The sequence below is a fragment of the Nicotiana tomentosiformis genome, chromosome 1 (assembly GCF_000390325.3).
Source record: "Nicotiana tomentosiformis chromosome 1, ASM39032v3, whole genome shotgun sequence".
Taxonomy (NCBI): domain Eukaryota; kingdom Viridiplantae; phylum Streptophyta; class Magnoliopsida; order Solanales; family Solanaceae; genus Nicotiana; species Nicotiana tomentosiformis.
In genome coordinates, this window is record NC_090812.1 from 153037539 (window position 1) to 153054738 (window position 17200).

The 17200-nt window shown below is 35.3% G+C and overlaps 1 protein-coding gene across 1 annotated transcript; it reads right to left on the reverse strand.

Annotated features, from left to right (window-relative positions):
• Window positions 1-9038: 9038 nt before the first annotated feature.
• On the reverse strand, window positions 9039-16299 carry LOC104105735 (Holliday junction resolvase MOC1, chloroplastic-like). Its single transcript, XM_009614125.4, has 6 exons — window positions 15761-16299; window positions 13287-13392; window positions 11572-11624; window positions 11014-11145; window positions 10516-10588; window positions 9039-9643 (listed from the first exon to the last, which is right to left on the reverse strand). Exons 1-6 carry the CDS (start codon window positions 16157-16159, stop codon window positions 9561-9563), a joined length of 846 nt encoding a protein of 281 aa, XP_009612420.1. The 5' UTR covers window positions 16160-16299; the 3' UTR covers window positions 9039-9560.
• Between the last annotated feature and the right edge of the window lie 901 nt (window positions 16300-17200).

Below are 17200 nucleotides of genomic sequence, written 5' to 3' on the forward strand. Positions count from 1 at the left end.
TTACCATTTCTCGACTTCCGTGTGCAGTCCGTAAAAACTTTCCGGAAAGTTTTCAGGTGAAAAATGGATTAAAATGTGAATTAGATGTTTAAAACACAATTGAGTTGACTTTGGTCAACATTTCGAGCAAACGGACTCAGATCAGTATTTTGACAGTTCCGGTAGGTCCGTATCGTGAATTGGGACTTGAGCGTATGCCCGGAATCAAATTCCGAGGTTCCTAACCCGAGATATAGAATTTTGATGAAAAATTTAAAGTTTAAGTTCAAATAGTGACCGGATGTCGAATTATGTGCATATGACCCCGAAATAGAATTTTGATTATTCCAACAGCTCTGTATGGTGATTTTGGACTTAGGAGCGTGATCGGAATTTTATTTGGAAGTCCGTAGTGGAATTAGACTTGAAATGCCGAAAGTTGAATTTTTGGGAAGTTTCACCAAGGGGTTGACTTTTTAATATCGGGGTCGAAATTCGATTCTGAAAATTTTCATAGCTCCGTTATGTCATTTATGACTTACGTGCAAAATTTGAGGTCAATTGGACTGGATTTGATAGGTTCCGGTGTTGTTTGTAGAAATTAAAAGTTTAAAGTTCATAAATTTTGATTTGAGGTGCGATTAGTCGTTTTGATGTGGTTTGAAGCCTCGACTAAGTTCGTATTGTATTTTGGGACATGTTGGAATAATTGGTTAAGGTCCCGAAGGTCTCGGGTGGAATTCGGAAGGTAAACGGAATGGATTTCGGACAAAGAAGGTTGCTGAAAATTTGCAGAAATTTGCAGAAATTTCGGAAATTTTTGGTGTGTGGAGCCAATTTTGGAAGCTTATATCTTGTAATTCATAAGGAATCAGAAAAGTTACAGAATATGAAAGTTGTAGTCGGTTGATTCTAGTTTCCAGAAAGTTAAACCATTTATCATTTGGACATTTGTACATAAAGTTATGATCAATTGAAGGAAGGCTAGTAGAGCCGTTTCTGGTGGACTTTTATTAACGAAAAATTGGACTTTTAGTGACGGAAAATAGACTTTTAGTGACGGATTGGCAGAAACTTAAGGACCAAAAATGGTCATTTCATTCATTTCGTTTTGGATTTTTGGAGCACGGTTCTTGGGCGATTTTTACGGAAAAATATTGGGGTAAGTGTTCCTTATCCTATATTAATTATATTTCATGATTCCATACTCATTTACATCATGAATCCGTGAATTTATGGAAGAAAAATCAAGATTTTTGCAAAATCTTCCAAAAACGAAAATTTAAGATTTGGAGGTCGAGTTGTTATCGGATTTTGGTAAAATTGGTATGGGTGGACTCGTAATTGAATGGGTTGTCGGATTTTGCAAGTTTCGCCGGATTCTGAGATGAAATTTTGAGCTAATTTCGGATTTTAATGAAAATATAATATTTTCTTATGAAATTGATTACTATAATTTTTGTTGACTGTATCGAATTAATTATGACTAGATACGAGTCGACCGGAATCAAAAAATTGAGTAAAAAGCATAATACTTGGTTAAATTGGAGCAAGTCGAGGTAAGTGACTTGTCTAACCTTGTGTGGGGGAAATTTCTCCTAGAATTGATATTAATGTGATTATTGAAAAATGTTGAATGTCATGTACACGGGCTAAATTGTGAAAGATTATATTTTTAAATTGTGTAGATCAATGTTGCGCATTTATTAAATTATTTTATCTTGTTATATTCTTCATCATTGATCTGAGATATATACTTCAAATTTGTTTGATCTTTTCTTACTAATTATTTTACCTGTTTAATTGAAATTTAATTTCTTTTATTCTGTGCATTATTTGAAGGTTGATTTTATTTAAATTAAATATTATTAATATGAAGTATTTGATATTTTTAAACTTGATATTGAAGCAACGTATTAAAGATTTTAAAATAATATTTTCCTAAATTATTTACTCCTGAATATTTTTATACTCATTGTGATGGAGCCATGAGCTCTTTATTGTGAAAAAATATTATTGTTGAATTATTTTGACATGATCCGTGAGCTCTTTATTGTGGAAAAATATTGTTGTTGAATTATTTTGGCAAGTTAAATTATTTGAGCACCTGAGGTGCAAATTATGATATATTATGATATTGATACGCATGTGGTGGTATAAGGTCTGGGTGTTGAAACGTATGCGGTGAGATAAGGGTGGCTTGATACGCGTGGCTAGTAGGGGGGACTACTAGAAGTCATGCGGTGTGATAAGGGTGGCTAAAATGCGGGATGCTATTTCGGGAAAAAATATTTTCTTTCAAATAAATTGTGAAGGCTCCCGCGGTGAGATAAGGAAATGAGATATTGTAAATTTGTTTATGATTTGGGACTACGAGGCGGTACCTCGGGAGTGCCCTTGTTGATATTGATTTATGGCCGCAGTTGCCTTTGATTATTTTTGTGATTTTTTTCAAGTTGAAAAGAATTATGTTTTGTTTTCACGAGGTATTTATTTGCCATTATTTGATGTAATTAAATGTGACATACTATTTGATTCATTTCCATTGTCATTTTAGCTTGTAATATTGTTTAAACATTTTACCATGCCATTATTTATTCTCCAGTAGGGTCTGACCTGACCTCGTCACTACTCTACTAAGGTTAGGCTTGGCATTTACTAAGTACCGCTGTGGTGTACTCATACTACGCTTCTGCACATCTTTTTGTGTAGATCCAGGTACATCTTATCAGACCATGCACCAGTAAACTAGTTGTACGAGGAGACTTCAAGGTATATCTGCCAGCGTCCGCAGACTCCGGAGTCCCCTTCTATCTTACTATGTTGTCTTCCTTAATTGCTTTAGACTCTGATGTATAGAGACATAGAGAATAAATTCTTAGAAGCTTGTGACTTATTTCTACCGAGTTTTGGGAGTTGAAATTGTTTGAATTGTAGTTTATTTATTTCAGATATTTATTATTATTCCGCATTGATAGGCTTACCTAGTCTTAGAGACTAGGTGTCATCACGACATCCTACCGAGGGAATTTGGGGTCGTGACACCATGCCAACGTTAGAATAATATTAGCCATTTTAAAATAATTTTTAAATTTATTAATAACAAAGAAATAAATACGGAAGTAAAGTCTGAAATGTAGTAAATAATCCATAAAACAACGGTGTTTAAATACCATCCTAGAATTAGTGTCACAAGTGCACGAGCTTCTAGAATAATACAAATAAGGGTTTGAATAAAATAAAGATGTCTGAAAATAAACACACAGCTAAAGTAAATTAGATTCGGACTTCAGAACTGCGGACGCCGTGCAGTTATACCTCAAGTCTCCTCTGGTAGCTGAAATCCGAGCAAGTCTATGCTACACCGCTGGGACCAACTCCGAAATCTGCACAAGAAGTGCAGAGTGTAGTATCAGTACAACCGACCCCATGTACTGGTAAGTGCTGAGCCTAACCTCGACGAAGTAGTGACGAGGCTAAGGCGGTTCACTTACATTAACCTGTACGCAATATTAGTAACAACATCAATAATAGAAAATAAATCAGATAACTCATTTATAATAATTGAAGCCAACTCAGCAGTCATAAACCATTATTATTTCAACCAATCTCTGTTATAGCGTGCAACCCGCTCCGACAATATATTCATTTTCAATATTCTCATATATTTATTTTAATCAAGTATATATAGACTTTTAAATAAGTATGTTGCGGCGTGCAATCCGATCCCCCAATATTGACTTTTTCAATCAATTTTGTTGCGGCGTGCAACTCGCTCCTCTAATATATATATTTACCAATTCAATTCTGTTGCGGCGTGCAACCCGATCATCCAATATATTTATTTCAGTCAATTCTGTTGCGGCGTGCAACCCGCTCCTCCAATATATATATTTACCAATTCAATTCTGTTGTGGCGTGCAACCCGATCCTCCAATATATTTATTTCAATCAATTATGTTGTGGCATGCAACTCGCTCCTCCAATACATATATTTACCAACTCAATTTTGTTGCGGCGTGCAACCCGCTCCTCCAATATATTCATTTACCAATTCTTATAGAAGAAATTTCCCCAATAAATGTAACAATTAATATAAAATTATAAGACAACAATCATAAAATAATTATGATTTATTATGAAATAAACAATGACAAATAGCAAGTTATTATGGAAATCAGGGAAAAAATAGGCAGTTTAATGTTTAATATGCTAAATTTCAAGTAGCAATTAATACACATAATTCAAATAAGATGTAACAATTAATAAAGGAATTCAGGAATTAATATTTGATAAAGAATAGGAGAGAAACAATTATTATAACAATTAATTCATGATTTAAAATAATTTATAATTTTTCAAGTAAATATGCAAACAATTAATTTGACAACGTATAAACACTTGTCACCTCGCCTATACGTCGTTCACGTGCATTTTATATAACAAATAATTTAAGGGTTCTATTTCCTCAAGTCAAGGTTAACCACGACACTTACCTCGTTTTTCAAATTCCAATCAATTACTCGATCAAAGCTTTTCCTTTTAAATTTGTCTCCAAAAGCTTCAAATCTATTCACAAACAATTCGATATACTCAATACGAATCATAGGAATTAATTCCATATGAATTTAATAATTTTTCAGATAAAATCCGAAATTCATTTAAATATTTGACAGTGGGACACACGTCTCAAATCCCGAAAAAACTCGCGAAATCCGAACACTCGTTCTATTGCGAGTTCAACCATACAAAAATTATCCAATTCCGATGTCAAATGGACCTTCAAATCTTAAATTAAAATCTTTGAAGATTTCTACCATTTTCAACCCATTCTTTACCCATTTGAACTCAAAAATCTATCCACAAACCTTATTGGTATAAGCATATCAACCATCTTCTCCCAAATCCGAAATTGAAAAACTAGGGTATGAAACTTTACTTCTTAGATTAAAAACTTGAGAGATTTATTGTTGGATTTCAAGGTTTGAGCAAGATTTGATGAACAAACACTTGAGCTTCTTACTCTCTCTAGAACACTCTCACTTCTCTCTAAAATATCAGTTTTTAGCTCGAAAATGACTTAACCCCGCTCCTTACCCGACCTTGGTAGTATTAAATGATCTCCTACGTACGCGGCCGCCCACCTGGGCAAGTGGCCGCGCACCTGACGCAGAAAGTCTCAAATATGCGCGGTCGCGCATCAGCCGCGCACCTGATACAGGTCCAGTAAAATGGTCATAACTTTCTGTATACATATTCAAATGATAAACGGTTTAAAGCGTTAGACACTAGACTCGAAGATATTTCATTTGATAGGTTGTTCATCACATAACACCATATATATATGTAGATATACTCGTCCAAAGTTTGGTCTTGTGCGTACTCATTTGGAACTTTAGTCTATTATAAAATTTTTCAACTTGGCTTAGACTTAGAACTTTCCTTAGAGCCCATATCACTTATAATATGCCTCGTACACTTATTATCATATCCAATAGGTGTCCATCATGTTAATAGTCCTCGAATGAGAAGCAGAGTCTGCCCTCAAACACATAACATAACTTATCTCTTCTTTCGCACATTTCAATTTTCCGAATTTTACTAACTCCCAAAATTTCGCCAGAGTTTCCTTTGTAACTGGGCCTATCCACCTGTCAGAGAATCCCAGAAACCAATCCTATCAACACATACATAATCCAATCAACGCAACATAACATGAAAACAATATTAACATTGTCCTCATAAGCAATATATTTCTAGAAAATGAACGACATTAACATCAGCTATTCAGGTGATACGTAACTCATAGCAGGTAAGTTCCCAACATCTTCATAAAACACAGAAATTAATGTTTAAATTAAAGATGACATTTTTGGGTCATCACAACAACCCATTATTTAAGGTCAATAAATATGGAGCACTTCATATTCTATTAAAATTTATATCCCGCAAGAGAATCCCAAATATTTCTAGACACTTTTTAAAGAAAATTCTATATAAAATCTTAAAAGTATATATAAAAATTATATATTTATATATCGGGTTCGGGTTTTTTTACTCAATACCAAACCAAGTCGGGTTTTTTAATCGATTTGATTTGATTTTTCGATTTGGTGCGATTTTTCGATTCGATTTATACACCCCGTTAGCGAGAAGTTGAGCGCGAGGCTAGCATAGTAGGGCACATATATTTGCCGTTATAGCTAGTAGAAGGTTGAGTACGAACTCAGCAAAGCAGTGAGTACTTTCAATTATAGCTAGTAAAGATATTGAGCTTGAGACTTATTACACCAGGGCATGACTGCCATTACATGAGTTTGGTAAGATATGAAGTAGAGATACATCTCTCTACAGACCACCACACGAATCAGGGGCGAAGCTATGTTGGCCCAAGGGTGATCTGGAGAATTTGGTGTCTTTCTGGTCAGTAATGGAAGCAATCGTCCTTACTGTCGTAAAATAAGAGCACCTGACTTTGCCCATTCACAAGGATTCGATTCTATGTCCAAACATCACATGCCAGCAGATGTGGTCACCATCATAGGTACTCAAGATATTGTGTACGGAGAGGTGACCACCCTTCGCCGAAAAATTATACTACGTATAAGGTAAAATATAATTTGTTATTGATTAAAAATAGATTTTGAACACCCTTGCATAGCTTACTGGCAAAGGATTATTTAATTTCCTAGCTTCACTACGGACACGAATAGAAGTACAGCTTTATGTGTTTATCCAACTATGAGAGATGCGGCAATAAGGAATTTTTGACTATAGCGATATCTTTGACTCGGTTGACTTAGAAGAATGTTCAGTTTCGAAGAACAGTTGGGGGTGAGATGAGCTCTCAGAAGTTTTACACTGTATTGATGCAGCCTCAGTATCGGTATTGCCTAAAGGTTCAGAAGTGTGGATCAGTTGCCCTTACTTTTAGTTAATTGAAGAAGTATGAGAAGAGTTTCCTCAATTTTGGATTCTGCTAATAGTAATCTTTACAAGATTTCTTCCTCTTTGTCTCAATGTAAGTTCTTTCTTCTTTTTTATTTTGGATGTTTTTAATTACTCTAGGTATTAGTGGCTTCAATCTTGAGTTCTTTTTCTTTTTAGGGGTGTAACATTTGGTTTTAGTTTTATGTTTGCTTCTTGCATACATGATTATTTCACCGGGTTCTGCTATCTCCCACTCACCTAGTGTATACGTTGACTAGGTTTTCTCATACGGGCATGCAGTGTCAGTATTTTAACAAGATTTGACATGAGTGTAAAAGAACCATGATCTGAGCTAGACATTGTACATTTGTACTGAATTTTAGCACATAGGTTTAGCTAACAAAAGTAGTTTTGTATTTGGCCACATGATGTCATTGTTACACGGTAGGTCATGTAAGGTTTCAGACAGATCACAAGAGCTTACAACTAATTCTTAAGAGAAAAGGACTAAGTCATAGTTAGCAAAGAAGTGAAATGCATAGTTCAGCACATGTAAGAGTGTATCATATGAACGGCTTGTTGATATGCATGTGACCCAATGAGATTATATTTATGAGTGGTTACATGTATATCTATTGTTTTCCATTTATATATATATATGTATCACATTTATAATATATGTTATACCTTGTTCATAGCATGCATGGTATTTTGAGAGACTTGTTTCACGAGGGATGAAAGAGGGATTGGGCCTAGGCTTACCCTGTTGTTATTGTTTCTGCCTCGTCCATATTCTACTTCTAGCATAGTTGATGGGCATCCTTGATTTCACTTGTGGCGTTTAGAGATTCTAGTTGAGGTGGGGCAACAACATTCAGATCGTGGTGTCAGGTACCGTTACTTTTATCTATCTTTTTTTCTGTTATTATCGTGTTGTGTCCCTAGACCTCCTTGACTAGTCTGTTGGAGGTGAATTTTGATACTTGGAGGTTTTGGGCTTCGAGTCATTATCTTTATTTTTTTGTACGATTATGGATATTTTACATTGATTGGAGACTACAAATATTAATAGGATGCTTCTGTTATAGCCTTATAGGGGAAACTCCGCAAAAAATTTATTGATATTTGGTACTCGACTAAGATGAATACCAATTCACTTGACATGGGTAGTTACTCGGAAAGTGTCAATCACGAGCTTCAAAATTAGGTTGTGAGTAAGGAGTGGTAAACGGGCGGGCCGGGTTGGATATGAGTCGGGTCGAAAATGGGTAATGAAAAAATGGATAAATTATCTGATCTGACCCATATTTAATACGGATAAAAAATGTGTTAACCGACGGATAATATGGGTAATCATATTATTCATGTCTTCATGAATATGATCACTTTTGGAAGAATTCCTAATTTTCCAAATTTGGGAAACTCCCAATTTGACGCTTTACAAATGTAAAAGTTATACTCATTAATTATCCATTTGTTACCCATTAGTTATCCATTTTCTAAATGAAAAATATGGTTCTTATCCATATTTGACCCATTTTTAAAAAGTTCATTATCCAACCCATTTTTTGGTAAATAATATGGGTGATTAACTATTTTCTTTTAACCATTTGTCACTCCTAGTTGTGACAATACATGAATTGTTACACCATGAAATTTGCGAGCACATATGAAACTCTCTATGTTTTTTCTTTATTTTTGTTTTCTTCCTTTTTTTACTTTAAGTATTCGGTAATCGAGTGCAACTAGCTTGATTAACTAAGAAGGACAAAGCACGATCTCCCAAAATGTTTTCTATTCTCAATACTCCATTAATCTTACTTGATTATTATAAGAGAATAACTTCATGAATGTCATATAACTTTTATTACATCCTTTAAAAATTCATTCCATTCCATCGAATTATTCGACTTTTGATGCAAAAGATTTATAGATGGAGTTCATATTCTTTAACATATTTTTGAAATGAAAAAGTCATTCAACTTGCCAATCACTAAACTATTTTTGACAATCGAAAAGTAACTTAGCTTGGCGTAAGTATCATAGAAAATGTCTCATTTGTTTCTTTCTGGTGACTTTCTGCGAGATAACAGCCTTTCTACTTGAATCAATATCAATTAGACAACAACTTTTCTACTTGAATCAGTACATGTATGTGTAACCAAAATGAGTAGTGCATGACAACATTTCATGCTAAACGTGCATTTTAATACAAAAATATAGACCAAGGAACTAAAGGTTTCTAATTTCCTTCCCCAGAAAGTGAAAAATGAGGCATCTACACTAATCCTGCAAATCTAAATTAAGATACAACATTACAACAGAACTGGCAATTAAGTTAACACGGAAAGGATGAGTTCGACTCCGCGAATGTTCACGACAACTATACCTCCGTCCCAAATAAATTGGAGTCGGCCATAAATCTTTACTGACCATATTCCTCCATTCAATGCTTACATTGAGATCTCATGGAGTCAGTCAGAAAAATTCAGAGTTGATTGAAAAGCCTCGTCGATTAATTGTTTCTCTTTTACTGCATAAATCTTCCATGGGAAATATGTACGCCTAGGGCAGATATCCAGCAACAACTAAGTGTTGGAGCTGATAAAAGACGAAGTCATGAACCAACTTTTCTCCGGTTTCTAAGACAGCTAATTTTCCACCACCGAAAAAGAATCGGAATTTATCTTGATGCCCTTGCCATAAGCAGCAATGAGAAGAGCCTCCGCTCGACCTGGAAGTTAAAGAAAGAATCATGAAATAATATGTTGATGGTAAATGGAAAAATATAAAAGTTATTAGAAAATAAGATTTTGATGCAACATCTGTTAATTAAGGATATGAAAATATTGACTTAGAGGCCAAAAGATGATCAAGGAGTGTATTTATTTGATACAAATTCAGAGATTTGTGTGCAGTAAAGCTTGCTATAGAAGAGGTCCTTTCACCAACTGGAAATGTTGGGAAATGAGTTTCCAACTTTGTTTAAGGCCAAAACTACAAATTGTGAGAAAAAGTAAAGAGGGTACCAGAAGCCAAAATTTGAATTATCGGAAAGAAGAAAATAAGAGACAAACTTATAAACTAAAGGAGCAAATATAACATATTTACAATTCTCATAAATCGCATTGTTTAATTTTTTTTAATAACCAAGAAATCCTCGAGGACCAATGACGCAAAGTACGAAACTTAGTGTATAATGAACCCCGTCCCTCTACCCTTCTCCTTTCAAATACCAAGCTTTTGTCTACGGCAAGGTTCAAACCTGTATAGTGCACCTAACCCACACATCACCGCGCACCACTAGACCAGGCAATCACACTGTATAATTGTTTGGTATCAATATGAAGTTAACTCATTTATAATAGCTAAGGAATACAAAGTCATTATTGCTAGATTATATTAAAATGTGAAATCCTGAGTTATCATCTTACAGCCAGACAAGGGCTATCAAACCCGTTATACTCTTTCTTGATAGATGAATAGTCCGCTTAAATGATCCCTTATGATTGACGAGTTACAAAAAGCAGTAAAAAAAAAATTAGAAGCCACAGGTCTTTTTACAAAAATATAAAATGTTTAGGAGATTGGGTCTAGTATACCAACCATGATCTTTCTTCCTTTTCAATAGAGAACTCAAAGAGGGAAACAATTCAGATGCAACTTCCCTGCTGTAATCCTGCCAAGACATTTAATTGGATGACAGATATTAGATGATGACTACAGGAAATTTTGGAGATGCTGCAATTTTTGCAAGAATTTCTTTTTTCTTTTTTTTAAGAGAGAAAAAATCTTTTTTAGTATAAATTTGCAAGAGCCTCTTTACCTTCTCAAGGAAGGGTAAGGTCTGCGTACACATTATCCTCCCCAGACCTCATTTGTCGGATTACACTAGGTTTGTTGTTGCAGTACAAATTTGCAAGAGCAAACAAGAGCAAAGCAAAAAATCTAACTAGACGGACTTTTTAGTTCATGAAAGTGCAAAAGCAAAAGGCTTGAATAATAAAGTACATCCAATCTAGAGGATAGTTTTATTTTTTTTATAACCATTCTAGAGGATAGCATGTTTTTATGTTCAACTAAGCGGCGGAACTATAAACAAACCTTGTTTGAGCGTTCTTTTGTTAGTTGAAACTCACTCTTCCATGCACTTGATGGCACTGGAATGACGGAGAATCCCGAAGCAACTAAGATCCCGATCCACATTCCGTAGCCGAATCCTCCACTCCACCATCCCTTGATAGTGCAAAAATATATTGATAAGTGATTAAAAAAAACAAAGAAGATATGCTAGAGAAGTTCTATCCACCTAAAAAGAGGTAATGTTAAATAGCATCTCATTACCCAAAAAGAAAGGTCTTCCCACCTCTTTAGCATAATAAACAAGGCCAAATTAACAAATGGTAGTTGCTAGATGATACCACGAGCACATACTTGACTGACACTATCTGGTTGAAGCTCTGGAGGGACTGATATGTATGGCCCACTAAGTGTAGATGCATATGTTATGCGGTCCATTAGTAATAAACACTCGTGAATGCAGATTTATTTGATGGTGCAAGTTTTAAAGAGCAATTGGATATGAAAGTATCTATCATCATTTGAACAAAATTGATAGCCTAGTGAGTACGTACTGGCATTCTTGTTAATGATATTGCTAACCTGCTTACCATCTTGTGGATATGGCGTTGATTGTTCAACATACACAGTTGTTCCTGAAAACAAAATGAATATCTCATGTGATTCTAAGTACTTATCCAAAAAATTCTTTTTAAATAAAGTACTTATCCTAGTGAATTTTAATAATTCAACTACATTTGATAAGACCATAAACAGGAAAAGATAGCTCATCTGCAAGGAAATTTACGACTAAACAAGTTAGAATTGGCTAGACGAATCCTCAATGTTCATTCTGCTCCATCTGGAACCGTTTCATTCCAATACATCAGCAAGGAAATTTGCAGTCTCTAAATCCTCTATGTGACTCCAAGAAAGGACAGATAGCTTCTTCTCAAAGCCAAGAAAGCACTACAACCTTCTACGTCCGACGTAATTATTTGAACCACAAGAAAATGGTCCGAAGGATGAGGTCAGGAAAGAAGACATCGCACCATATTAGCATATATTTTAGACTAGTTTTAACCTAAGTTTGCTCGGACTCAGACTCGGGTGCGGGTGTCCGATACGAGTGCGGATCTAGATGTCGGATTCTTCATGATCTAAATGTTAAGATTCGGGGCTACAGATACAGGTGCAGGGATTCGGCTAAAAATAATTCAAAATATCTAAAAACAAAGTTATAAAAATATGTCTAAATTATGAGACATTATGTGGAAAACCCATAAGGTAGTCCGGGAAGGAGAATATATTGATCAAGAGGATAATCGGAGAAGGAGATAAAAGGAAAATGCCTAACATGGAAATTTTTACATACAAGGTATTCCATTTTCTTCAATTTCACCCTAACTTTTGTTTTGATTTCAAAAGTCATTGTATCTATCCCGAATTTCTCGTCGATTTTGGTCAAAGTACCCAAAATCGGTTGGCCAAATCCGGCACGAACCTCCAAACCCAGGTCGTGTCGACACGGGTGCGGTACCATAAGTGAAGAATCCGAGCAACTTAGGTTTTAACTATAAAAGATATCCATCATATCCGTTCAACTAGATGAATTTAAGTCTCAGTACATGGACCTTTACTTTACAGAAGACATTAGAAAATATAGAGGACTTATTCTCTGAATATCAAGGCCTTTCTCAGATCAAAACTGTAAGGCAAGTGTTTCTGAAGTAGCAACGAGGGTGTTTTCCAATAAAACCCCAAATGAGGGAGAGGGAGAGAATGATCAATTAAAATCTTTCATTCCGTCATATATATGGATTTTTTACTGTAATTCTCTCCAATATTACATGTATCACTCCTAGCAATGTTATAAGGATGTAGCACAAAGGACACTCAATTCAAACAACCAGCTACTGCACTGAAGAATCAATGACGAATATACTTTAATTACATTCATAGTTATCCAGCAAAAGTGATTAACTTATACGATGTGTATGCTTCAGAATCTTTGCAAAACCCAATAGAATTCATATAAAAGATGCACCAATTGCCTCTCCACCCCACCCCGTAGTCCAGAAGCAGAAAACAGGATAGTAAAATAACAAAGCATACCTAGAAAACAAATACTAATATTTAGTTTATTGGAGAAGGAAAAAAGGAAAAAGAGAGCATTGTCACCTTCAATGCCAAACAAACAAACTAGCACAAATATCTGAGAAATGGCAGAATCTACTGCACAAGTCATTCACTCCAGATAACTGAGGAAGTTAAGAACAGAGTTTTGAAAGATTTCCAAGATGACAGCTTCTACGTACCTATAGGAGCTTCAAAACTTTGAAGCAACTGAACAATAGCTTTTGCATCTAACCGCTTCCGCACTCCTTTGCCAACTAGTACTTTCAAGTGAGGAGAATCAAACACCTGAAGATTGGAATAGGAAGTCAGCGACCGGTAAGTATACTGCAGTTTTAGAAGTAAAGAAGTCAATGAACAAGGTATTAACTTCTTAAAGCACAAGAATATTTCTTTCTTTCTTTCTTTTTTTATTTTTCCTTCTTTGGTTTGAGATAGATGGATATACATTTCACCACTCACTTAATTCGAGTGGACAATTTTCAGACAAAACTCCAATAGCAATTATTAGTTGTTTGGTTTACCCAGTGTTGTGAAGAGCGTGAAGCGAGGAAAAGCGACATGTCCCTTTTCGCTTAAAGCGAAGTGAAGCGGAATTTTAAAAAAATATATATTAAAATAAGAAAGAACAACTGAAACGAAAAACTAAGAACACCTAAGAAGAAGGCCATTAAAAGAACAACTACATAACACATAAGAAACGCAATAAGAACTAAGAATAAAGGATATGAAAATAAGAAGAAGGGCAGTATAAGTATAACTGAAACGAAAAAATTGGGCAGCATTTCAAACGAAAAAATTGGGCAGCATTTCAAACGAAAAAACAGTGCAAGAAAATGAAGAAGAAGAGGAGGAGAAGAATGAGAAAGAAAAACTGAAGGGAAAAAATATTTCCCAGCATTTCGCTGCTATTTGGACGCTGAAACAGCGAAAGAAAAAGAAAAAGAAGAAGAAGAAGAAGAAGGAGGAGGAGGAAGAAGAAATCACATACTTGGACCAAACTTGATGATCTTGAAGTTGAAAAGTGTAGAGAACTTGAACCCTAGGTCGCCTCTTTCTTTCTCTGTTGCTGCTCGTTGATGATGTTTTAAAAAAAGAACAGTTTTTTTAATTAAATAGGTTGGCAACCCTGTAATACAGAGAAACGCTCGCTTCTTACGCATCGCTTCGCATCTGCGCTTCTCGCTTTTTAATGGGAAGCAAGCGCTTTTTTAAACCTGCTACGCTTCAGCTAACAGAAGCGTTCGATGGCTCGCCTCGCTTCGCTTCTCGCTTTAAGCGAGGAAGCGCTCGCTTTTCACAACACTGGGTTGACCTAACCCGAGCAACCCCACACAAACCCGAGGAGAATCATCAGCAGTTACCCATTGTTTCTCCATCTTTGGTTACTCAAACTACAAACCTAATGGTTAGAATTGGAGCGACTCTTATCACTAGAGCAACCATCACTGGTCTCGGCAATTACTAGTTGCCGTTTCAAGATTTTAGCCAAGCACATAAGACAATGAATTTGAACTCAAAGCCTGAAAAGAACTATATTACTACTAGCATTGGCAAGGAAACAGTGACTGCCAGGTATAACGCTGGCTTAGAGACAATAAGCCCATGTATGCTAGAAGAACAGACAACCCTGTGCATACAAGGGTGTGGCCTAGTGGTCAATGAAATGTGTTAAGAACCTTTAAGTCTCAGGTTCAAATCCCAACAGAGGCAAAAATACTAGATGATTTCTTCCCATCTATTCAAGCACAGAGTTACCCAATACCTATGCTGGTGAGAGGTAACATGTACCCGTGGAATAAATCGAGATACGCGCAACTTGGCCCGTACACCATAGTTATCAAAAAAAAACAGACAACCCCGTATCAAAGATATAAACAACATCTAATTTTGGCCCTCAAAAGCAACATAGAAATGGAATAGAACTTATTACGACTCTCGCTTAAAGAAGTTAAAAAAGGTTCTTGAACTATGGAAAACAGGGCAAAGGAAAACATCAGTACTGTTCAAACCTACAATAAATATAAAAGCTGAATTCAAGTCTTAAGCTATCCATCAACAAAAAATATTTCCACGTGCTTAATCCCTAAAAAGTATCAGGTCTGCACGTGAGGGCCATGTTGCACCTGTAATACAACAACAATAACTACGCCTGCCTTAATATCAAGTAAGTTGGGGTCCGCTACATGAATCCTCACTGTTCATGTCCCTACAGTTAAGCCCATCTTTTTCTAATATTACATATCATTAGTTCTCTACATTTTCTATTGACAAATAAGTCTCCCACAGGAAGGCGAACCTTGCGCGAGGTAAAAGATGCTGTCGAGTCAGCAAGAGGTCACATGTTCAAGTTGCGGAAACAACTGTAACGTTGCGTACATAAGACCCAATACCCGGACCCCGCGCATAGCGGGAGCTTAGTACACCATGCTGCCGTTTTATATAAGTCTCCCACAACACTAAAGAATTCCAGGCTAACCTTGGACCTAAAATAAACGAACTAACATGACTAAACTTAATTCCAACTAATTGGTATCGCCTACATAGTATCTGTTTATTCCATTGTGCAGTATTTTTCGCTAGGTCTACATTGATTCCAACAGATTATAGGTTGCAACAATAATAAAGAACTAAAATTTAAAAGTTTTATACTTACCTGAGGAGGTTGATTTGGTTTCAAGAGAGCCAAGGCACCAGAAGTATCTGGGTCAACCCCAATAATCCAACCTGCATTATTCAAATCCTTAGTATATTGAAAAGGGCAAGACAAAGAGTCCAACCAATCCATTTTCAGCTGAGCTTCCAAAATTCCCTTACTACCCCTGGCCACCTTTGGAGCTCCGTTTCTTGAAGACTTAGCTGTTTCAGAAGATGTGTTTTGCTCTTCTACGACAGGGGCATTTGTGGTAATGGCTGCTGAAGATGAAACTGAAGCAGAGAACAGCCTCTTGAATGCTACAGAGGAGGAAGCAGTAAATCGAATTGTGGGGATGAATTTTGAAGTCATTGGGTGAGCAAATTGGAGCGGTTGGGTTTGTATGAGGGTTGATTCCATGAGAAAGGAAGGGCCCCAGTTCGCCTGAGAAAATACCGCCGGCGCCGGATTATCAAGATTTGCGAGTTCTTAGTTTTAAAAAAAAAAAAAAAATCTTTGAGTTGTTGAAAAAGATGACCGGAAGAGTTTTTGGGATTTTGCTTTGAGGGGGTAAAGTGCGCAAATAGTAATTGTAAGATATACAATTTAGAATTAGATAATACTTATTTTCTCCTAAAAAATTTAACTTAATAATAATTCAAAATATTTTTGTTCTGAAAAATTAAACTAAAAAATTAAAATTCATGACACAGTAATTAATTTCTAAATAGCAACCCTTTAGAATAGCTACTTAGTGTCATTTATACGACTTTCCGAAGAAACTGAGTTCGAAAGTTGGTAACAAAGTATAAAGGTGTGCTATGTGAAATTATTTAATTTTGTCCGTAATTACGTTTATGGTCTATTTATACCTTTTGTTATTAGAAAATCATCTCGTATTTATTATTTATCAATAAAAACTCAAATATATAATAGGTGGATTTTAGGTGTTCAATTCTACAAGAAAAAATTATTCTAATTCAGCTCTCATCTTTTCAATGTGGTGGAGACTTGTAAAAGTTTCAAAGTGTTGGATTTTTTTCCATATTTTAGTTAGGAGTATAGATTTTGGTTGTTTTTGAATTTTTGTGATTGATTTGAGCGAAAATTTTGAAAAATAATTTTTTGGAATTTTTTAAATTTTTAAAAAATTCTAAAATTTATTTTCAAGTAAAAATTGGAAAGTTTACGACCAAATTCTGATTTCGAAATAAGTGATTTTTTTTTTAAAAAGGTGGAAAAAAGTTTTATGGATAAACGGGCTCTACGTTATTAGAAAATCCTCCCCGCTTCTTATATGTTTTTCTCCTCCCCGAGAATGGAGGTGGTGAAGGATGGTGACAAAAGTAGACCTATGCTTCAAGAACTATCAATTGAACATCTTTTATTAAAAAATAATATTATGTATATATAGATCAAAAAGTATTATTTATAGATACATTTTAAAAATCCTTAAAACAA